The 23,086-nt window shown below is 35.9% G+C and overlaps 2 protein-coding genes across 2 annotated transcripts; one reads left to right on the forward strand and one right to left on the reverse strand.

Moving 5' to 3' along the window:
• Positions 1–509: 509 nt before the first annotated feature.
• On the reverse strand, positions 510–3,920 carry LOC104889774 (uncharacterized). Its single transcript, XM_010675080.4, has 8 exons — positions 3,765–3,920; positions 3,120–3,285; positions 2,557–2,647; positions 2,402–2,460; positions 2,100–2,160; positions 1,732–1,822; positions 1,548–1,624; positions 510–876 (listed from the first exon to the last, which is right to left on the reverse strand). Exons 1-8 carry the CDS (start codon positions 3,790–3,792, stop codon positions 760–762), a joined length of 690 nt encoding a protein of 229 aa, XP_010673382.1. The 5' UTR covers positions 3,793–3,920; the 3' UTR covers positions 510–759.
• Positions 3,921–6,611: 2,691 nt separating this feature from the next.
• Positions 6,612–22,309, forward strand: LOC104889775 (partner of Y14 and mago). Its single transcript, XM_010675081.4, has 4 exons — positions 6,612–7,081; positions 9,252–9,374; positions 16,550–16,768; positions 21,716–22,309. The coding sequence occupies exons 1-4, from the start codon at positions 6,878–6,880 to the stop codon at positions 21,860–21,862; spliced, it is 693 nt and encodes a 230-aa protein (XP_010673383.2). The 5' UTR covers positions 6,612–6,877; the 3' UTR covers positions 21,863–22,309.
• Positions 22,310–23,086: the final 777 nt, after the last annotated feature.

Raw genomic sequence — 23,086 nt, forward strand, 5'->3', positions numbered from 1 at the left:
TCCTTCATAAATTGTGTGTAATTACCAATAAAGATGCACCACATTATTTGAGCGACTCTTTTTTCAATTAGCATGTGGGTTATACATACACTCCCACTTGCATCTTGGCCCTTAAGATGTAATTCAATCTCGTTTTTCTTTTTCTTGGCATTTCAATGAGCATCTGTTGATAAATAACATCTGGTCATACGAAAGCATTCAGGTAAATGACAAGTATTTCATTGAAGATGTCTTGGGATTTTTTACTATAATTTCAACTAGTCCAGTATTAGTTAACTAACTATTGGATAATTGAGCAGTAAGAACTAAGAACTTGAGTTACAGTGCAACTATTAGATATGAAATTTCCAAAAAGGGAAGTGTTTACGCCCTGTTCTGGACTTATTTTCCGTTCAATTCAGACATACTCTCATGTTTAGCTTTCTCCCAACTCAATTCAATTTCTCCCAGTCCAAAAGAACGCAACCTTATTATCATAAGCAGCTTATAGTATAATTTAACAGAACAAATGGGAAGATTAAACAAGCTTTTGAATTTGCAACAACTTTCATCAAAATTTCTCATCCATCACTACATACTACACACCAATTCTTTTTGTAATATAAAAACCTATCAAATGATCACATTTCGGGCTCTAGGCTCCTCATATATTGGCAAAACTGGTCATTCCAGGTACAAAACACCAAGGGAATCCCCTGTCCTATCTAAAGTTTCATCTACCAAAAAGAACAGTCGCACACACCAGAAACAGTTATCGCTTCAAGAAGACTCTATGTCTGATACTTCCAACCCTTCTCTATACAACTCAAAATCATCCCCTCTCAAACTGCAGATCAGATTAAGCTTGAAGAGAGCCATTTTCACTCCCAGCAGGCGCTGCAAGAAAAATAAGAGTAGAATTCAGCAGAGTAGAAATTGAGAAACACGGCAAGAAATTTACAACTTTCATTTCGTAACACCAACAGTTGCAAACAAAATCAGCAGATAAAACGTTCATTAGCACCCGGGCATCCAGATACCCAGTACACTAGTAGAGATCCTATATCCTATTATGTGTCCCTTCATGTGTCTTATTATCAATAATTGTGCCACATTATCTAAATTCACTGATAAGATTAAGAGAGTGTTAGGCCAGAGGGGAAAAATTCGCAAAAGGTGGCAGATGGTTTGTTAAGGGTGGAAATTCGTTCACCCAAGGGTAGAAAATACCTCTCCCGAAGATGGACAGTCTCATTTCTAAAAGAAGGGATGACACTTTTCCCTCCCTATTTCCTACCTTCCTCTTTCTCTTTTCCTATTCATTCAAGTCTCCTCCTTGTCTAATTTCCTTCTCTCAAAAATTTATTGCAAGGAACCCAAAAAACAATAACTAATTTACAATTGTTTTTACATTGAACATGTTTTTCTAGGAGTTTCATTAAACATTAAAAATGTTTTCCGAACAACCACACAGAGCCTAACAGCTAGTTTGGGATTTAGATCTGGTCAGCATCCAAATTATAGAAGTGGGACAAAAGATAAGACACAAATTGGAATATGTCACTAACCAGGATACGAGCTGATTCAGGTGACAAAGGATTGCCTTCTTCACAAACAACAAAGTCTGAGATAAGTTCCACCACACCTGCCATAAAAAAATTCAATCAACATTTACATCTTTCTTTCTCAGTCCACTGAATGGGGGATATAACAGAAAGCTCCTAGCCTCCTAAGCACTGGAAGTAAGCAGACCTTTATTTAATCGAACAGGCAATCCTTGCTTGCGTAGGAAGGGCTCCATCTCATGGCTGAACTCCGTCAGAGGTCCTTCTTTAAGCTCAACCTGCAACATTCAGCATTTGTACATTACTTACCATAATTATATCAGACAAAAAAGGTACCGAACCTTGGATGTAAGTTCTAAGTATATACAAAAGATTTGAGTTTAATCACATAAAAGAAGAAGTTGTTAATAGACAACTTTCGGCATGGAATAATTTCCCGATTTCTCCATGCCAATGCAAGAGCAATAGAGAAGAAAATCATTGTTATATGCATGACCCACCAATGTGCCAGAACAGACTAAAGGCAGAGAGATGTATATACAAAATATAACCAACCTTCTCAGTAGCATTGCATCCCGTCCTTGCAAAATCATAAACTTCAAACTCATCAAATACCCTGCAGATCACACAAAAATAACAGAAGATTAGAGGGGAATCAACATAAAAACTTGGAATACCACTCCACAAAACTGTGAATAGAATATGCATGACAAAATATATAACAAAAAACAATCACATTTAGCCCCATTCTAGAAAGCCTTTGACCATCACAAAATGAGAGAAAAAATCCTTATAAGTTATAACACTATACTTTGTCCAATAGATACACGAAAAGCGGGAAAATTTCTGATGCATACTTTTTGACCTCTTCCTCTGACATAGTTGTGAAGAAAAGACCAGTCTCTCCGCGCAAGAACTGCAAAACGGGAAGTAAGCAAATAAAAAATGAGACAAGATCATAAAATAACCAAGAAAGTATATTACATGGAAAGAAAGCGGATCATTTTATTACCTTTGAAATTTTGTAAAGTCCTGGTTTGATCTCATCAGAGGCAGAGCGCCCTAGAGCAACCTGCATGACTTTGTTTGATCCAAGAAAGAATCTGAAATTGCAAACAAAAACACAATTCAATTATCATATTCAACACATGGAACAATCAACGAGCGTGACTATTTGTAATTCCCAGTTCCTATGCTTCTGGATTTATCTAAATCCAAGCTAAATATTGAAAATTAACTAATTGCACAACCATATCTATACTGTGCCTAAGTGTCTGACAGGGGCATTGTCTAGGGGGGAAAACATCCATGATTTTGACACAAAATGACGCGTTGAAGTGTCCATACTCATGTTCGAACAACACACGTACTTAAGGTAAATTAACGATTCAGAGTAACACCAACCATAATCAGTCTCCGCTAAGACACTACTTTACTATTTTGACAAAGTAACAGTGACCAATACATGTATCCAACATTCATTCATACAAGAGTCAAGACATGTTTAACAAACAACAAAATGAAGCAACAATGATTCAACGACAACGTAAACAAAGTGTCCCCAACTATGATCACCTGCCGCCGGAGTTGAGAGACTCTCTGAACTGTTTGAATTTAAGATTCCTCATGTTCTCGAAAGCGAAGACGTAAACAGACGGGTACTTCTCTACTGATTCCCTTATTGAATTCACAATTGCCTCCTTATGCTCCCTTCCCTTCTTCTTTGTCTTCGACAGGGTCACTGAAACGTAATCATATTCCAAACAAAAATCACCCAAAAACCATCATTAGCTCAGTATCTAATATCCTTTCAAAATTACTATACTTTCCCTTCATCCTTTTTAGATTTTCCAACAACCCATTTCAGACTAGTTAAAATTTTACACACCCAGATTCCAAAAAATGAATATAAAGTAACTAAATTTTGCACATCATTAGCTCAGTATCTAATATCCTTTCAAAATTACTATACTTTCCCTTAATTCTTTTTAGATTTTCCAACAACCCATTTCAGACTAGTTAAAATTTTACACACCCAGATTCCAAAATATGAATATAAAGTAACTAAATTAATCATAATACTAATTAGGTACAGTCTTAATAAAAAAAATCTTCAGAACTTAGCAAAACACAAAATATATCTATATACAACCAAAAATTACTGAAAAAACAGGGGGGAATAAGAAGGAATTGCAATATCAAGGAAGAGAAAGAGAGTACCTGCACGATTTCTCTTAGATTTCGGCATCTTCGAGAAAGACTAAGAGGGCTGCGCGAGAACAGAGAGAAGAAACGAAAGAAGAAGAAGAAAGAGGGGGCTAGCTAAGGGCTTAAGATTAGGGTTTTGTAAATTCAATTTCATGGTAAAGGGTAGTTGTTACAGTTTAGTTTAAAGTGGGGCCGCCTCTGCATGGCACGTGCCTATGTCGATAAATTTTGATAGATGTTCGGCAACAATAGCTGTGATAGTAGTTTTTAGCTGTTACAGTAGCGGTTAGTTGTGCTGGTAGCTATGGTTGGTGTGTAGCTGTTAGCTGTCTAAGTAGCAGCATAAGATATTAATGTTCGGTAAAAGAAGTTGTTATAGTAGCTGTTTACAAATAGTTAATTAAAATTTCAAACAATACTTTGATATATAATTTATGCACCACTAAAAGCTACCCCAAAAGCTACAAATTGTAGCTTTTCACAAACACTACTAAAACACTACTAATAACACTAAAAACTACTTACACCACTAACTTGCCAAACACTACTATTTTTCTTAATTAGTGTTTTGACCTAGTAAAAAAACAAAGCTTGTGCCGGAGCCTCCCCTCTTTTTTTTTCTCTCTCAAACCCTAGTCTCCCCTACCCCTTTCTTCATCAATTAGGGGCTGCCATGGATGTTTTCATCCATGGTAAGCCCCTTTGCTCCTTTTATTTTCAGTTTCTAGTTCATTTTCTTGTTTTGTTCAATAAATTAGTCTCTCTTTATGAGATTTTCTCAAACCCTGTTATGGGATTTTTAGTTTATGTTTTGGAAATCTCCTTCTCCCCTATGGGAGTTGTGAGTATGGTTCTTTTGTTTTTAGGTATGAGAAATTATTCTCATTGGTTGAAGTTCGAGACTCAACATGAAGGTAATAGAATCTCGGATGCGGTCAACCTGACTCGATCAAAAATGTTCTTCCCAAACTATATCAAAATGATAGACTTCCTCATTAATAGCTGCTTGATTCAACAAATACAAGAGGGTTGTGCTGTATTGTTCGATCTGGTTCATTGTAGTTTATTCGAAGACGAATTTGATTTAGTATTGTTTAATTGTATCTTGCTTTACTTTAATACCTATTATAGATGCCGTTTGGCTTTCAATTAATGAAATTTATCTTTAAAAAAAAAACAAAAAGCTTGTGCCGAACACACCCTAAGAGGTTTGGCAATTGGTTATTGGATATTGGCTTTTGGTTGTTTTAATTGGCTTGTTTGACTAGCTGAAAGCATCGGTTGTATGTATTGGTTTACTTACTGAAAAGTTTTTTTTTTGTTTCACTTAGTTGCTTTGGTTGGTTAGAGTTTTTCCAGTCACATGGAGCTTTGTTTGAGAAATTTTAATTAAATCGAAGAAGTTTGTGTAATTGTGTTGGAATTAAAACTTGAGAAGAAACTCTATTGATAAAGCAAAACAAAAGGTTGAATGTGGAAAGAGAGATATTTACTACATTGTGAAAGTATTTGCTACAGACTATAATATGTATGAATAAGTAAATAACCAACTCAATTACATCATTATCTCCATTTAAACTATTAACCAAAATATTAATCAAGAAAAATAAAAGTATTTGGTTAGTTTAGTGGTATGGATAATGTTTAGTGGTAGAAATAATGTTCCATTAGCGGCTGGCTAAAACTAAAATTTGCTAACTTTTAGATAGTAGTTAGTGCTAGTGGTGTATAAATTTCACATAAGTTTTGAGATATTGACGAATTATTTGTAAACAACTACCATGATATTCTTTTCCCACTGAAAATCAATATTTTATATTGCTACTTTGACAAGAAACAACTACCATGATATTCTTTTCCCACTGAAAATCAATATTTTATATTGCTACTTTGACAAGAAACAACTACACACCATCTAATAGCTAGGGGTGAAAGTTCGGTGTACGGTTTGGATTATGGCATAATCCGGTCCGAACAAAATGTGGATTTTAATTTCCTAATCCGACTCCAATCCAATTAGAGTCTGAATATGACCCAATCAGATCCGATTTTGCATACTTCAGGTTGGATCCGACCCGAAAATCCGATTGTTTAAAACTTTAGTTTTTTCATAAAATAAATTAAGCACAATAGCAACCTAATAGATATAGAAAATGAGTAATTAAGTGGTGTTAGAGTTTTACGGGAAGGGTTTTGTTTTTTCAAGAAAATCAGCTAAGCACTTAAGCCAAATCTAGATACATAATACAAGGCATATTACTATTCAGTAATATTGAATTTTTGGATCTAGTTATCCTCAATCCTATCCAATTCAATTTTTTTTTTTCAAAAATTGCAATCCGAATCCAATTTGGACACAAACCGAATCTGATTCAAATTACTATTTTTTTATTGGATTGGATTGGATTTTGAATTTTATCCGAATAACTTCTAAGCCTACTAACAACTACCAATATAACTAATAACTACTCTAACCGTTAAAAGTTACCGTTACAACTACCGTTGCCGAATACGCCCTTTAAACTCACAAGTGATTTGCTTGCTTTAACCTCTACTCCCCCTCCAACCCCAAAAAAAAAACAGAATACACTTTTGTTAAATACTTCCTCCGTTCCATAATAAGTGAAACACTTATTATTTTAGAACGTTTCAAAATAAGTGAAACATACCTTAAATGGATAAAAGAAAGTGACAAAATGACAAGAGTGTCCATCACAAACTTGTGTGGTTTGCCTTTCTCTCTCCTACTTTTGATAATAAAAAGGGTATTTTATGACTTTTTGGCTTTTGAAAGTGATGTTTATTAAATCTTGTGCACAATCCCTATGTTTCACTTATTATAGAACGGAGGAAGTACTAGATTACTAGGTCGAATATCGCGGTAACCTAAGCTCGCAGTCTAAAACCTTAAACCTCCACTTCTCCATAGACCATAGTTGTACTTTTTTACACTTACTTTACACACGCTTACACAACAATCTCATACCACCATGACTTACCTTTACCTAGCAGTCTAATCCATCTTCTTTCTTTGTTTCTTCTTTCTCTCTCTTAAGTGGGTTTGATTCATAAACTCTAAAAAAGAAGAAAAAATTGTCACTCTTAAGTGGAAAAATTGATGAAATATGGCAAGTAGTGGAAAAGACAGTGGATTTGAAGAAGAAGAAGCATCGTATATGGCAGAAGAGTTGGAGAAATCTCTAAAACAAGGAGAGAGATTAGTGGGTCCTACTCGTAGACCTGATGGTACTCTTCGTAAACCTATCAAAATTAGGGCTGGTTATGTTCCCCAGGAAGAAGTTGCCATCTATCAATCTAAAGGAACATTGGTAATTTTCTATTTTTTGTACTTTCTTTTTGGTATTTTTGCCCTCTTTTTTTCCTGCTTTAATTTGTGTGTTATAATGATGTTAATTGATAATGTGGGTATTTGTTTGTACAATTATTATTCAGTTTTCATTCAATTATTTGTTTTGTTGTTTTTTTGTCAGTTGATGATGTTTTGTCAATGTATATAAATCTTCATTCTTTATCTGTATAAGAGATTGTTGTATAAGGCCTGAAATGCACAAGGGAATTGTTAGCATTTTTTCTCCTCTGTGTGATTGATATAGGATAGTGATTTTGGTTTGGGTAACCCTCAATTTGTGAGGTGGTTAAAGTATAATTTGCGAACAGTGTTAACAGTCAAAATGGTAGAACTTAAGAAAAAAGGAGGAAGTATTATGGAGTAACCATAGCTCAATGGAGTCAATGAGTGCGAATGAATGTAGAAACTATGCAGCAAATATTTACGGGTTTACAGAGTTAAAACTCACATTAACTACCAACTTTAACTTGATGCACTTGACCAGGCCACTATTGGATGCCTTGAGCCAACTTTACTCAGTCTATGAACTTGCCAATCACCATGATTATGAAAGGAACTTTAATGCAAATCTTGAATGAATTGTATTACAGATTCCTCATCCATGTTTTCTGTTCCTTGCATACACCTATCATGTTGAATTTGTGCATCTTTTGAACTTTGACATTGTCCAAACTCCACTGTCAAATTAACGGGATTACATAAAGTTTCAGTCTTTAGTACCAAACAACCATTAGGGGCCTACAATAGTGCAATTTCAAATATCCTGTGAGGACAAAATCTTTCGAACATATTCAATTGGAGATCTATGATATTATATTTGCTTTGGTGTGGAACTGAGAAGAATTTTATCATTCACACCGTCATGCTCTAAGGTTTTCCCTCTCTTGTGGAGCAATGCGGTTTACTTCACTATCACAATTTGGTTTGCCTGCAAAATGCTGTTAAATTTCATCCCCTTTTACAGCAATGTCCCATGATTTTGGCATTAGATAAGGGGATCCAAGTTTGACGTCCTGTAGCTGGAGTTTGATCTCTCTGTAAGGTGATTTCCACAGCCTAAATGTCAGCCATGGCTGTAGCCTGTAGGCGCGGTAGTTCAGTCATTTCTTATGCAGCGAGGTTCACCTTAAAGTTGGTACTAAATTCTAGAGTTCTAGTAAGCTGCTACAGTGCTACATTCAGTTTCACCCTACTTTGGCTGTATACTTTACAGCTTTTAGGTCCTACTAGGACAGTCTCCCCATTCCAACTGCATTAGTATGGTTTACCTAATTATCCACTTGATGTCAGTATGCTATGCTATCAATCTGCACGTACATAGTTGTTGGTGTGTTTGAGGGAGGTCAGGATGCACACCACTATTCTATAAGACTTGTACAGTCGTATAGAAATCATTTCAGTGAGGGAGGTAGAACTTAGAGGCAAAGTAGAAGTGATGCAAGTAAAAGTTAGTAGCTGAATTTTTAATAGCGAAGGGGAGGAGGAGCTCTTGTGGAAAATGCACCTTCTTATTTATACTAACAGGTAAAAGATGGTACACTAGTGTGAATTTTGAACCACAAGCCTAAATTAAGAGTAATTTCCACCCGGTGGGCTCTAGATGGGCCAAGTCCAGGCAATTCTTGCAATAAGTAGGTTGGAGGAGGTCTGCGTTAGGGAGCTTTAGCCTTAGCTAGTTTAGTCTAGTAAAGAGACCATCTTCTCAAAAGGTAAGTGTATAGCGCCATGGAAGCTTCTTCTTGTTTGTGTTTTGTTTTTTCCCCTTTTTTCTGTTGTATTGTACTAGGTAATTAGTTCGATCTTTTGGCTGTGAATTTAGTTCATTGTTTGCTTCATCTCATTTGTTTGTTTGTCTATGATAGACGTGTGTTGATGGAGCAGTGGCATAAAAGATGTTGTGGGGTTACGAAAGCAGGAAAATGTTGAGTAAAAATTGCTTGTATCATTCTTTATAACCTTTCTCACTTCATGCTGAATTCTGATTTCATATTTGCTTCATTTCTCGATCTTTTTCCTTTTTTGTGTGTTTATATTTGTTCTGTAGCAATCAATTAATGTGCCATCAAACCTGAGTGATTTTCCTGTCAAAAAAAAAACCCTGAATGATTTTGACTCAAAAATTGTTGCAGTGGAGAAAAGAGCTCGAGTCACAGGTTGGACCACCCGGGTATGATCCCGGAACCGGAACGGAGGCAAAAACGAAGAGCAAGTCTGTCAAGAGGAATGAAAGAAAGAAAGAAAAGAGACAACAGGTGCTTTGATTAACCTTTTGTTTTCCTATGCAATTCTTATGTGGTTTATATATATATCTCAGGTGTTTCCTTAAGTGAATACTTCTTATTGGACATATCACACTAATTTAAACTGCAATCTAAGTTAATTTGTGAGGATAAGTTTTTCCAAGCGTTTAAATTAGACTCTTTTGAAAATTTCGTCGATCTGGAGTCAAGTGCTTCAACACGAGCGTTAACTGCCTATTCATGATTTTGTAGATAAAGTGCTTCTACAGATTGAAATTTTATGTAATTTGTCTATAGATGATTTTGGTATATGAGACTTGTGACGTCTTGGTTCTTGCCCTCTCTCTATATGGCTGAACTCCCTAGATGTTGCTTTCAATTCAATTCATTGTTACCTATCCAAAAAGTAGAATTAAGATTTTGCACCAAATTGCTCGTATGGAACTACTTCAATCAGTTTAATTGTTTCCTTATCTAAAATTAGTTGTAGCTATCCCCTTTGGCTTAATATATTACAATACTTATATTAACAATTCCAAAAAAACAAGGGAAATTCTACATGGTGGCCTCCTACTTTTAGTTTTTCTATTTGGTGTCCGGCCAAAAAAAAATTATACCAAGTGACATCCTACTTTAAGCAATTACTTAGTGACCCTAATCCACTTAAAACCTAGCTATCCACCCATTTAAAGGTAAATTACTCATCTACTCCTAAGTTAATTATCCAAATACTAATGAAATATATATATAGCAATTTATATGACTATTTGTAGAATATATTAACTCATAAAAGAAACATGTGCCAAGTGCCAAAAACCATATATATAACAAGGTGAGTAGGTTACATAAGGATTTTCCATCGTTAGCTCCACCAACTAAAAACACTAGCATGAAGCAACTTATGCTACTATGTGGCATTCGTACGTCAATCTTCAACTAATTGATATCAACAGGACTAATGTTAATGACAGTCATCAAGGCACAGCTAGAGCCTAGCTAGGCATGGTGGAAGATTCAAATTGATTTGAGTGACTCCACACTAACCGTATAATATTCAAACTTCAATAATTTATCCAACTTCACCAAAATCCTAATTCGCCTTTCCTACTTATGAATATGTTCGAGCAAAATTCTTCCATTGCAATTCAGAGCTAAATAGTAGCATTATAATCAGAATTCAAGAAGTTAAAAATTACAATTGATTTGAGTATTGAGGCATAAGGAACAAAATTAAATTTATGATACCAACGAAAAAATTACACGAGGTTCTTTATCTTCAGATATAAGCCGCAATCCTTCCTAGTTTAGCAACAAATCACCATCTTGGCATCTTGAAAAGTTCCACTTACACTCCTGAAACATCGATTACAATTTACTAATTTCTTTCTAGTAAATTATGGTATTTCAACCCTTAGTAAGGAGTAAATTCAGGGATGAGAGTGCAAGCGCAAGCTTTTGTTGAGCATGAGAAATCAGAATGTGCATGATTGCCGTGTTCTTACTAAACTTATTGAAGGGGACAATAAGGTAGGATTTTGAAACTTACATGTTAATATTTGGTTTAACTCAACAAAATCATCAAAAGGTAAAGTTTTAGGGTTTTGAAGCTAAGAGATAGGAGAAAATAAGGAGTTGTTAACCTGTCTACCAAAAGTTATAATTGGTAAAGTTTTTACTTACATGAACTACTATACATTGAAGGCAGGGCCAAAGTCCGTCTAATTGTAGCGGGAGGGGATTTTGGTTAATTCTTTATTCAATAGGAGACTTTCATTTTGAATAAAGGTTAATAGTTAAATAAAATTTATTTAATTGCTACTTTCTTGATAAACATGGATTGAACTTTGCTTTATTATTCTTTTGTTGTTCAAACAACACCACCACCTCATGTTTTAATTTGCGCCATGTTCTTGAAAAAGACAAATTGAACGCACATAACTTACTAGAATGAGAAATGGTTGCGAGAATCATTCTCAGAGCCGAATGAAGGGAAAATGTTTTTGACAATCTTTTCCCTGAACCTCCCTCATAATGCTACTCCAGTTTAGCGGAGAGCAAGACAGCAAACCCTAGAGGCTAAATCTGTGCAAGTAACATTTTGATGCTTCCCTGCATGGAACCAGACTTTCAAAAGCATTTTAATGGTCTGGATGCCTACTTTATCCTCCAGAAAACTATGTTTCAGAATATTGTTAGATTGGAGAGGTTTGAAGCTCACTGTAAGTTGTTGGAGTGCAAATTGGGCAAATGAAAACCCGTTGGTCCGCATGTGTTCAATATGATTGGACATTTTCAGATCATGGAAAAATTAGGCTTCCCTTATTCCTAAGAATAGGCAACTGATATAGTCATCAAAACCTTGTTTCAAGCTTTTCAAAATATTCGGTTGAATTTCTACATGCAAGAAGGGGAGACTACCTTACAAGAGCTAAGAGGAGCTTGCCTACTCAACCTCAACATAAGGATGTTCTTATGGTTAAGAAGGACAAGCAATTCAAGAAGAAAGGGGCACCTATGAAGAAGAACAAGGGCAAGACTGTTGGTCACTTTTAAGACAAAGGTCACTCCTAAGGAAAAAGTAGCACAACATGAGTGCTACCACTGCCACAAGATTGGTCATGGGAAGAGGAACTGCACGAAGAGAAGAAGAGTGACGCTTCAATTTCATGTATTTATGTTATAGAGATTAACTTATGTATAACTACTTAATGGGTATTTGATATTGTTTGTGGATCTCATATTATTTGTGATGTGCAGACACTAAGAAGAAGTAGTAGAACGTTCACCAAAGAAGAAGTGGACCTCAGTGTGGGCAATGGAGCACGAGTTGCTGCTTTAGCTGTGGGAGATTGGAGTCTATTTTTGCTTTCTGGTTTAATATTAGAACTTCATAATTGTTATTATGTTCCAACTATTATGAAGAATATTGTTTCGATTCCGATTTTGGATTAGAAATATTTTTCATTTCAAATCAAGAATAATAGTTGTTCTCCTTAGTTGAATAATAGTTATTTGAACTGGTCGAGATGTAGAGTGAATCCTTCAATTAAGCAAAACAACTATTATTCTTGATTTGAACTGAAAAATATTTTAAATCCAAAATCGAAATTGAAAAATATTCTTGGTAATAGTTGGAACATAATAACAATTATGAAGTTCTAATACTAAACCAGAAGGCAAAAGTAGACTGCAATCACCCACAGCTAAAGCAGCAACTCGTGCTCCGTTGCCCACGCGAAGGTCCACTTCTCCTTTGGTGAACGTTCTACTTCTTCTTAGTGTCTGCACATCACAAATAATGTGAGATCCATACGCAATATCAAATACCCATGAAGTAGAAGTAGATAAGTTAATCTCTATAACATAAATACATGAAGTTGAAGCGTCACTCTTCTTCTCCTCCAAGTATTGGGCTAGTTCCTCTTCCAAATGACCGATCTTGCGGCACTGTAGCACTCATGTAGTGCTATTTTTGCCTTAGGAGTGGCCTTTGTCTTAAAAGTGACAACAGTCTTGCCCTTGTTCTTTTTCATAGGTGCCCCTTTCTTCTTGAATTGCTTGTCCTTCCTAACCATAAGAAAATCCTTATGTTGAGGTTGAGTAGGCAAACTCATCTCAATTAGCCTCCTCTCCTTACATGTAGAAATTCAACTGAAAAGCTTGAAGCAAGGTTTTTATGACTATATCAGTTGCCTATTCTTAGGAATAAGGGAAATCTAATTTTTCCATGATTTGAATATGTCCAATCATATTGAACACATGTGGACCAACAAGTTTTCATTTGCGCTCCAACAACTTATAGTGAGCTTCAAACCTCTCCAATCTAACAATCTTCTAAAACATAGTTTTCAGCTATTGGAGGATGAAGTAGGCATCCAGACCATTAAAACGTTTTTGAAAGTCTGGTTCCATGCAAGCAAGCATCAAACATGTTACTTGCACAGGTTTAGCCTCTAGGTTTGTTGCCTTGCTCTCCGTTGAACTGAAGCGGCATTATAAGGGAGGTTCAGGCACAAGATTGTCAAAAACATTTTTCATTCGGCTCTGAGAATGATTCTCACAACCATTTCTCATTCTAGTAAGTTATGTGCGTTCAATTTGTCTTTTTCAAGTACATGACGCAAATTAAAACCTGAGGTGTTGTTGTTGTTTGAACTAGACATGATAACTACAACAAAAGAATAATAAAGCAAGATTCAATCAATGTTTATCAAGAAAGTAGCAATTAAATAAATTTTAATTAACTATTAACCTTTATTCAAAATGAAAGTCTCCTATCGAATAAAGAATTAACCAAGATCCCCTCCTATTATAATCAAACGGACTTTGGCCCTGCCTTCAATGTATAGTAGTTGAGGTAAGTAAAAACTTTACTAATTATAATTTTTGGATGCCAATAAATTTTCAAGTTGAAAACAGATAAGGATGGAAACATTAGTTGTCTAAGCAAGGTTAATAGCGAAAGGTTTCAAGTAAATTTATGGTATAAACTGTGATAAAACCTTCTCACGAGTCATGCTCAAGGAGTTGGAACATCAGACTTGATGAGGCAGTTAAGATATTTGGCTTTCTCAGAAATGAAAAAAAAAGAAATCTTGTGTATACAAGAAGTTAAGTGGGACTAGTATTACCTTGCCGGTCTTGTATTTGGATGGCATACTTCTCATAGGAAATGATAAAACCATGTTTGAGTCAGTCAAGGAATGACTTAAAAATTTGTTTCTCTATGAAAGATATATGGGAGGCAGAGTACATATTGAGAATAAAGATCTATAGAGATTGATCGAAAAGGCTGATTGGACTTAGTTAAGAGATTTATATTGATAAGGTTCTTGCAAAATTAAAGGTGGAAAGCTCCAAAAGAGATTTCATTCTCATGCAACTTGGCATAACACTTGGCAAGACTCACTATCCTTCGAGTCCTGATGAGGTCAAGCGTATGAGTAATGTTCCGTATGCTTTTGCACTAGGATGCATTATGTATGCCATGATATGCACTCGACCGGATGTTGCATATGCTTTGAGTATATGGAGCACCAGATTCAAATCTTGAGCACATGTTTGGATCTTTGGTGCTTGGATTGAGCAATAGCACCATTGTTGTCATAATACAAGTCAATGTCATTCTCAACGCTAGGAACTACACTAAGACGTTACAAAGGTTGTACATTCTTTTCCTTATAATATGATATATACTTATGTTATGCATGCGGTCTTGTTAGGACATCGTTTTCCGAAATTCCACTATATATTCATCTATATTACTACACTTACTTCATAATTCTAATGGTAGTTTGAATAACTTATTTCATCTTATTTAAGAATTAGTAGAATCGAAGTCGTTTTGCTGTTAGAAAATGAACAAACCGACAAAATCAGCGAGTATTACTTCTACCACTCTAGACCGGAAACTCAAGGGTGGGTATAACTTAAGTGACAATGGAGTCCTAAATTTACTCCCTATTAGGTCATAGGACAAAAATATCTACGTGGTCCCACATAACGGGTGAAGTTGGTGGAGTTTGCTTCGGAAAAAAGAGAGGAGAGAACAGAGGGAGAGCAATGAGATAGGAGGGTGATAAAAAAACACAAGAGATAGGAGGGTTTTTCACCTTTAATTGGATGGTTAGCTAGGTTTTAAGTGGATTAGGGTCACTCCGTATAATTGCTTAAAGTAGGATGTCACTTGGAATAAATCTTTTTTTAGCCTGCCACCAAATAGAAAAACTGAAAGTAAGAGGCCCCCATGTATGATTTCCCAAAAAACAAAGATTCTGGACAATTGAGACATGGAGACTTAGTCATGCATGAGGCTGACTAAGCTTAATCTGTTCTCTATTTTGTTCAACAAATATTTTTCTTGTTTTGTTATTCCATTTAAATTTGTGCTTTGTTGATTGCCTTGAGCCCTCCACTTTATTGCTTGACACCACGACGCTGTTCTTCATTCTGGTTTAATAACCTCGATCCCTAATGAGTTGCGAATGGTCTACATGATTAGGTTATATCACCAAATTCTTTAATTTTGCTGGTTTGATAACTTTGGAAATCCAGAAAAGATAACCCAATAAGTCCAAGAGGGACCTAAGCTGTGAAATTAGGGTGGGTTATAGTGTTACTTATGAATTGTGATTCTTATAAGCAGGTTTCTTATAAATGGTGATGGTCCCCAACTTCAGAGGTTTTGCCTTATTTTGTTTGCAGCCATTTAGTCACTATGACACTACCTAACTAAGCTAAGCTTAGCCAATTACTCGCTTGACTTTATGCTCTGAAGCTAGTATACATTTGTGTGCTTCGAGTGCTTGTCATGGTTCTGTTAGTTTTCTCTGGGAGTCTGATATTGTTTGTGACTTCTCTTTTTTCTCTGTTGGAGAAGAAGTTTTGGATAGGAAGGTTAAATCTTCACTGGAGTACAATAGTAATTCTTTCTTCTTTTTTTGATGGGAAAATACTAATTCTTTGAATATAGTATGTTGTTGTGAACTTGAATCCTCATGTAAAAGACCTTAAAAGTTCATGTCTTGGTTACTACAATTCAGATTGGGGGGGGGGGTGGTGGTGGTGGTGGTGGATGCTTGATCAGTATGTGTCATATCTTATCAAGTCATTTTGTTTCAGCTTTGATACTTTTTATCCTATGCGTTTACTTTATTGTGCGCATCAAATCAACTTGAAAACCTTTGTCAACAATCAACACATCCTTTCTAATCTCTGTTGTGTTCTTATGTTCATCTCTGGGAGTTACTAATGTGCAGCAGAATATAATAACCGTAGCTGGGTCGAATATGATAGTATGAGAGAGATCCAGATAAAACGAATCAATGTAAATGTTAACGATTTCTTTACACATTGACTTAGCATGCAGTTTTTCTTCTAACTTGAACCTTTTGTGGCTTGACCTTCTGATGGCTGTCTCTAGTTTGGCTCTGAGTTCTATTTCTTCATTTGGAGTCAATTGTTTTAGTTACTAGTTTGGGATGGTGCAACTTTTATCCAGTTTTTGTTGTAATATTATTTTAGTTTACCTCTCTCTGTCCTACATGGAAGCAAGTTTTAAAAGGCATCACATTTAAAAGTGAGGACTGTATTTCTTCATGAAAGCACTACTTTTCCTTAGTATTAACAATTGGGGTACTGTTTTGATTTTTATTAGAAGGTTAATTAGTTCTCATTGACCCTGACAGGCTGCCCTTGAAAGGGCTACGAACTCGGAACATTCAGTGGATGAGGACAAGGAGGAAATCGACGCCACAGATCCAAGTCTAAAATCAAATAATCTAGAGTCTGTTGCTTCTCAGATCAGCCAGCTAGCTCTTTCTACAACTGCGGCTGCTGGTAAGGTATCAGACACAGCTAATTCAGGTGTAGATATTGAGAAAAAGATCCGAGCTTTAAAAAAGAAGGTACCATTCCCATCTTTGGAACTTTTTTACTGCAGAAAATGAATAGAGTTGCTGTTTGGTTGTTTAGCAATGAATACAAGTAATCTATGCCCTCTCATGAAGTATTGAGAAAAAACAATGCAAGGTTTCTCTTGGGCCCTTACCTCATGCATATTAATGTAGAAAGTTCTTAGAGAATTATTATTATTGTCATGACTGTGGACAGATAAGGTATCACTATGGGGTATCATTTACTCACTGTATTCTAAGGCATATAGTCGAAGAGCAAAATTCGATATCACAAATGATTCCACCAATAAAATATGAGAAGATGCACTTGGCATTGGGATCCACAAACTCAGGATAGTGGTTGGGGTGATGAGGAATTCGTTACATCACTCCATATCTAAGGTTTTATTTGAAAAAAGATTGAACCTAGGAGGAGGAATTACTGTATGGTAGGGGGTGGCTTGTATAAAAAGTTAGGGTATTGAGTACTTTGGCACTGTTCTATTTTGTTGGCACTGATACATGCTCTTAGGACTTTGTTTGGGGTCTTTGGCATTCTTATCCATTTTGCAACGTCATGTAAAGTCTAAAATGCCCAATGAAGGAAAGCCTTCATATAGAATGTGGTCCTTGATGTAGAATGTGACATCGAGTATGAAACAACACAAGTGATGTGCTTCAAGTGCTAAAGCTTGCTAAGCTCTACCCTGAGATGCTTATGGTTTGCTACCATAAAATTACTAAACATTTGTTTCTTCTTTACTTGATTGCCTGCTACCTTAGGGTGAATTAATGCGATCCCTGGTTAAAAATCTAAGATACCTAGCTACTATAATGGATTACTTATAAGGAAATATGTAGTCTTTGTGCAGAATCTGCAGATAAATAGTGAATGGTGGTTTGGCGCACTTCCTTAGTGTTGATAGTATGTTGTGTGTGGTTGGAAAGAAATGCGAGGATTTCCTCTGCCAAATTACTTCTTTTTGTTTTTCTATGAAATTGCGTCACTCTGCCAAGCTGCCTATGTTTGTATATATAGTGAAGCAGCAAAGAGTCTTTATTACTTAGCTGAAAGGTCTATTGGAACAGCTATCACAAGAGCAAGGCTCCTTACACCTCCAAAACCTTTTTCTGACGCCTTGTGAGGAGTTTAGTTAGAAGCATCGGGACTGTGCTCTATAATGGCTTATTAAACTGTCTATGTTCATATCGGTAGTGAAGCAGCAAAGAGTCTTTGTTATTTAGATGAGTGGTCGATTGAAATATCTATCACAAGAGCAAGGCTACTTACACCTGACCTCCAAACCTTCTTTTTGATGTCCTTTGAGGTGTTTTGTTAGAGGCATCGGGATTATATCCAAGTTGTTATATAGACACAATGAAGGACAACATTGAAGAGGATTTCCTTGCTGAAATGACAATAATAGCACTTTATTTGTCATTAGCTAAACTAGCAAAGCTTATCAAATGTTGATTTTTGAACTACAAATTGATAAAAGTATAACGTTATACTGCGTCATGATATTTCAACCTAGACCCTCCTGGAAGAAAAAGGGAAAGAAAAATACAGAAAAAGTCGCATCTGGCTTCCTTCCAAGCCATGCTTTCTGGATTTTTTTTTCCCATTTTGCTTTGCATCTACAAGATGTTCCTTTTTTCAAATACTGTGAAGCTGGGCTCATGGTTTAATTATTGATTTTCTGGGGGAGAATTCAGTGGTGGAAGTGTTGGAAGGAGATAATATTGTAGGAGGTGAGGAGTCCGGCTATGGTTTACATGTGATCCTACATCCATAATTCACAACTTTTTATTCTTGTAAATTCTTAGATTTATGTTAGGTTGTAGCTTGATAGTTATCTATGTTTGGTTGGGGTAGAGAGTGCTTTTGAATTTGTTATTCTAGTATGTAAAATTAATATGATGTCTTGATTTTAGGATCTCCTGAAATTTCTATGTTCTTCGGCTCGAGTGTAATTAGTTCCATTGATAGGTTTTCTATCTATCTCCCCTTGCATCATTCCATCAATGTTCTCTTCCCTTGTTTAAGTGTGAAGTCAAAGTGGGATCTATGAACTGTGACCAAGGGAATAGTGTAAGGACGTAAATGTTTTTAAAACGTGTCCTGTAATGGGTGTATCTATGATTTTAAGGAGCATTGCAAGTTGTTACCAATATATAGAGAATAGGAATTGATTATAGGGGAGTCCATGAGATGATGACGAAAGCCAAGTCTAAGGTTAAACCCGCTAAACCAAGGTCAAGGGAAATCTAGCACTTAACTAGTGGCAACCACAATTTAGTCTTTTTGTTTACCTCCTTTAGAGATTAAACCAAAACACAAGAACCCTTAGCATTTCGATTATAAACATATATCAGCCTCCTAGCATATTGGAGTTGCATAGGGTCCTGATGTGTCATCTGGGCTAAAGAGTGATTCACATGGAATCCTAGAGGGAAGTCGGTGAAAATTGAGGATCTTCTTTACGTTTTTTTATTAACCCCGAGGCTCAAGTATGACAATGGACTTAAAGTGATGTAGTGTTTTTCTTAATAACACAAGTCAAAGAAAGTAAGACTCATTCTAGATATCAATGAAAATTAGAATTCAGATGAAAGATTTCTTGCTTTGGAGACCACTAATTTTCCATGATAAATTGGACAATAGTCATCACTATCCAAATTGTTTTGGCAAACCCATTTTGCAACTTCTGGCTCACTTCCAAAGTCGTTATTGGTGGGCTTGACCCATCCTCCTGAGGTGATTTTGTGGTACAATGGCAAATGTCTTTTGGGGTCGTGCAAGGCCATGCTTAAGTAATGTTTGCTGTCCATGAAAAGGCCATAAGCCTTGCCCAAAAGACCACTCTCAGATAATTGTGGAAAAATAGGTAAGTTTCCAAGTACTAATCCTTTTAAGTAGTTTTTGTGGGTGACTGGCTATATTTTGGCCATCTTGTCTACTGATGTGGGCATATCGCCTTAGTGGACCCTATATAAATTATGAAGGGTTTGAAACTTCTCACGTGAACCCTCTAGGCTCAGTGCGGAGGGGCCATGCCATCCATAGTTCCATACACAACACAGGACATTTAGGCCTAAGGCCTATTAATGGCTGCCATGACCTAGACCTGAGATAAATTTCGGACACTTGGTGAAAGCCCTTGAAGGAATTGTATTGATCTTACTCAATCTGAACGCCAACCTCAAACGAATGTAGAACATGTGAATTAATTTTCTTTGGGCATTGCTAAGGAATGTTGATGGATATGGCATAGAAGCGTAGGGTTTCCACCTAGTTTAGGTAACATGCTCAAATTAAACTTCGTGTTTTGTCGAATAATTAAGGTAGTCCTTAGGTTACAGTACCTGCTCCGCAGTGTAACCTCTTAGAATTGAATACTGTGACCAGCCCCTCATTGGATGCTGTGTATGGCGTGAAAAGGAAAAGGAAAAGGAAAAGGTAGGGGGTAAGTCAATAGGTCATCCTTTTTAAATCCAGACACTGAATAACTGAGTTACGTTGCTGTTAGGAGTAAGGTCAGATTGGAGAGACAGTAATTTGTTATTTTAGTTATTCGAAAAAACACAGTTAATTTGAGAATTTTCCGTAACTTCCGTCTTTGGCATCTTTATGTGTAAGGCTAATAGTGTTTGAGTAATAGTCGCTGAACAGTTCCTATATACACTTCGTTCTGTTTCATTTTGTGTGCATTAATCCTGTCCCACTCCCTGCATTATTTGACCCTGTTCTCAAGTAATTTCATCATTAAGCCTCTGAAATTTCAGCATAATAAATGATAAGAGAACATAGATATCTTATTGTGCAGTTGCATCTGAAGCAGTTTCATGTCCCCTCCCCTGTTTTACTCAGGGGCCTACCCAGAGTCGAAAGAATTGGATCTGCTGTCCCCAAGGGAATGTTAGAACATCTTATTTGTTCCTTGGTCTTGAAAATTCATGAGTATTGAATGATTTGGACATATGTGGATACTTGATACGCTTATGTGTGACAAAAGAAGAACAACATTTAAGCCAAATGGAATGTCTTTCTTTACCTTTTCTTTTCATTTTAACCTTGACAAAAGAAGAACAAGCTCTAGAATTGTTAGTTAACAAACAACGTGGAAAAAGCTGCCAGCAAAAAAGTTTATAATTTGAGCCATTAACCTCCTTGACATTGCAATTATATTGGGTAATCAACATTTGGATTTATTTCCTCGCGTAATTTTAATATAATTGTTTAGAGATGCACATTGAAAGAGTATAGAGATGGTGTAGAAGCTGATGTTTTGATGGGATCTATATTCGGTGGTTGTTATGCTGTTGAGGTTGACACAGTGCATATCGTTGGCTTTAGAAAAGTCGATTAGGATCTGTATTTAAACATGCTTTATTATAGCTCAATAATCTTTCTTTTATCACCTGCACCTGTATATATTGTGTTCATTTCTGCTATGACTATCGATTTCCTAGTATAGTTCTGAATAATATAATGAGTCCATAAATAGGAAGTTTCACTGGTACCCATTTTGATTCCAACGTTTTCATTCTACTTTTTGTACATGTGAGTGAATTAATTTGAGGATATGTAGAAACAAACTCTAATTGGTCTGGTTGAATCAAGGAAATGCCCTTGTTTATTGCACTATTCTACTTTTTTTTGCTTGGCATGTTTCGATTGAACGTTTTTGGAATATCCGTTATATGCTTAATTCCACTAAAATATGGTATTATTATTGCTTAAAATTTAACGCTCCTAAATATGCATGCATTTCGTCAACTAGGACAGGTGCAAGTTGCAACTTACAATGATGGGGTTGGGTGGCCAACCGGCCAAGTAATTCTAGATTTCTAGGTGATAATTGATGTACAACGCTCGTTGATTAGATTATTGCCCACCTAACTCCGGATTGCTGTTATGTTTAACCTACAAACTTGTGTTTGGTCTATTTTCTTCAGATTCGGCTTGCAGAAGCTCAACTGCAGAAGGCTAGCCCTGAAGGTATGAAACCCGAGCAGCTGGAAAAGATCAAGAAGCTGGAAGGTTGGCATGACGAGCTGAAGCTTCTAGAAGGTGAAAACACAACAGCATTATCAGCATCGTGACCCTCATTCATTCTAGTCGATGTTTTAACCAAGATTGTCTTAGTCGAGTGGTAAGTGGCTCTTTGAGTTTGAGCTCCAGCGGTCTGGGGGTTGGGGTCGGGCCCTGGGCGAGGCCTGTTCTATTACCATCCCTCAGCAAAAATTAGTCGCTGTTTCGCTCTGCATAATGTGTGGTATTGTTGATCATTGGAGAAGAGTTGCGTTGTTAGACGTTAGTGCTCCATTGTTAAGGAGTTGTACTCAGCGCAAATGCGCAATGTCTGTGGTTTGTGTAGTTGTAACTTATGTTTCACATGCCCTGGTATGAAATTGAGTCATATCTTGAAGTCCATTCCAAAATCTTTATTAATACATTTTTGGATATCATACTCATCGCATTACCAAAAAAATAGATTCATCTTGAAGAAAATTATAATGTCAGAAATTGGAATTACCAGAGAATGTTAATCTTTGTTTTTCTTTGGGATACTTCAATATGGTAAACTCCTAGTTTGGAGTGGGAGGGACATATATGTTTCCCTTCGTTTGGATTTGGGTGTTATATAGAGAAATTAATCTCGTTTTTTTAGTTGCAACATTTCAACTTTTGTATTATCTATACACCAAAATGCTCTTAAATTTTGACTAATGTATAGGTATTAAAGTTGTTGGATTTTATCTTTATTTATATTTTAAAATATCATCTTTGAATTTTTTAAATATATCCACAGAATAATAAATATATTATATGTTAAAGTTGTGTGTCGGTGGCTAATGAAATATAAATTTTGCAAATTAAACATATGGTGTGAATATTATGTGATCATATAAGAGGATCCTTTGTAATAGTTGGATCACTGTAATCACAAACTATTACTATTTTTGATATTGTGATAAACTTTTCTTCGGCTCTCTAAAATAGTACATACTTTGTAGAGTTTCACTAAAAGATTCAGACTCCTATTAATTATGAATGAAAAAATCTCATTAGGTATGTGACAGGATTTTAAGGAGAGTTAGTTAAGTAGGTGTTTGTAGCTTGTTTGGCGCTTGTTAGCTATATAACAAATAATCATAGGTGATTATTTTTGTACAATTGTCAAGTGTACAAAAAGCTTTTCATACAAGCATGTTAAATTACCATCATTATAGCCTTCTTGTGAAGAAATGTTCATCTTATTGTTCATTAAGGTTTGTCCATCTCTAATTATCACTATCATTCCATAATTTTACAAACATATTACA

The sequence above is a fragment of the Beta vulgaris genome, chromosome 3 (assembly GCF_026745355.1).
Source record: "Beta vulgaris subsp. vulgaris cultivar EL10 chromosome 3, EL10.2, whole genome shotgun sequence".
NCBI lineage: Eukaryota > Viridiplantae > Streptophyta > Magnoliopsida > Caryophyllales > Amaranthaceae > Beta > Beta vulgaris.

Excerpts from the sequence above, each read along its gene's own strand:
- LOC104889774 (XM_010675080.4), bottom strand. The coding sequence starts at position 3,792 with ATGCCGAAATCTAAGAGAAATCGTGCAG. Across the intron at positions 2,161-2,401 it reads TCAGAGGAAGAGGTCAAAAA|GGTATTTGATGAGTTTGAAG; the intron begins GTATGCATCAGA and ends TGTGATCTGCAG. Across the intron at positions 877-1,547 it reads CTGAATCAGCTCGTATCCTG|CGCCTGCTGGGAGTGAAAAT; the intron begins GTTAGTGACATA and ends TTTTTCTTGCAG.
- LOC104889775 (XM_010675081.4), top strand. The coding sequence starts at position 6,878 with ATGGCAAGTAGTGGAAAAGACAGTGGATTTGAAGAAGAAGAAGCATCG. Across the intron at positions 7,082-9,251 it reads ATCAATCTAAAGGAACATTG|TGGAGAAAAGAGCTCGAGTC; the intron begins GTAATTTTCTAT and ends AAATTGTTGCAG. Across the intron at positions 9,375-16,549 it reads AGAAAGAAAAGAGACAACAG|GCTGCCCTTGAAAGGGCTAC; the intron begins GTGCTTTGATTA and ends TGACCCTGACAG.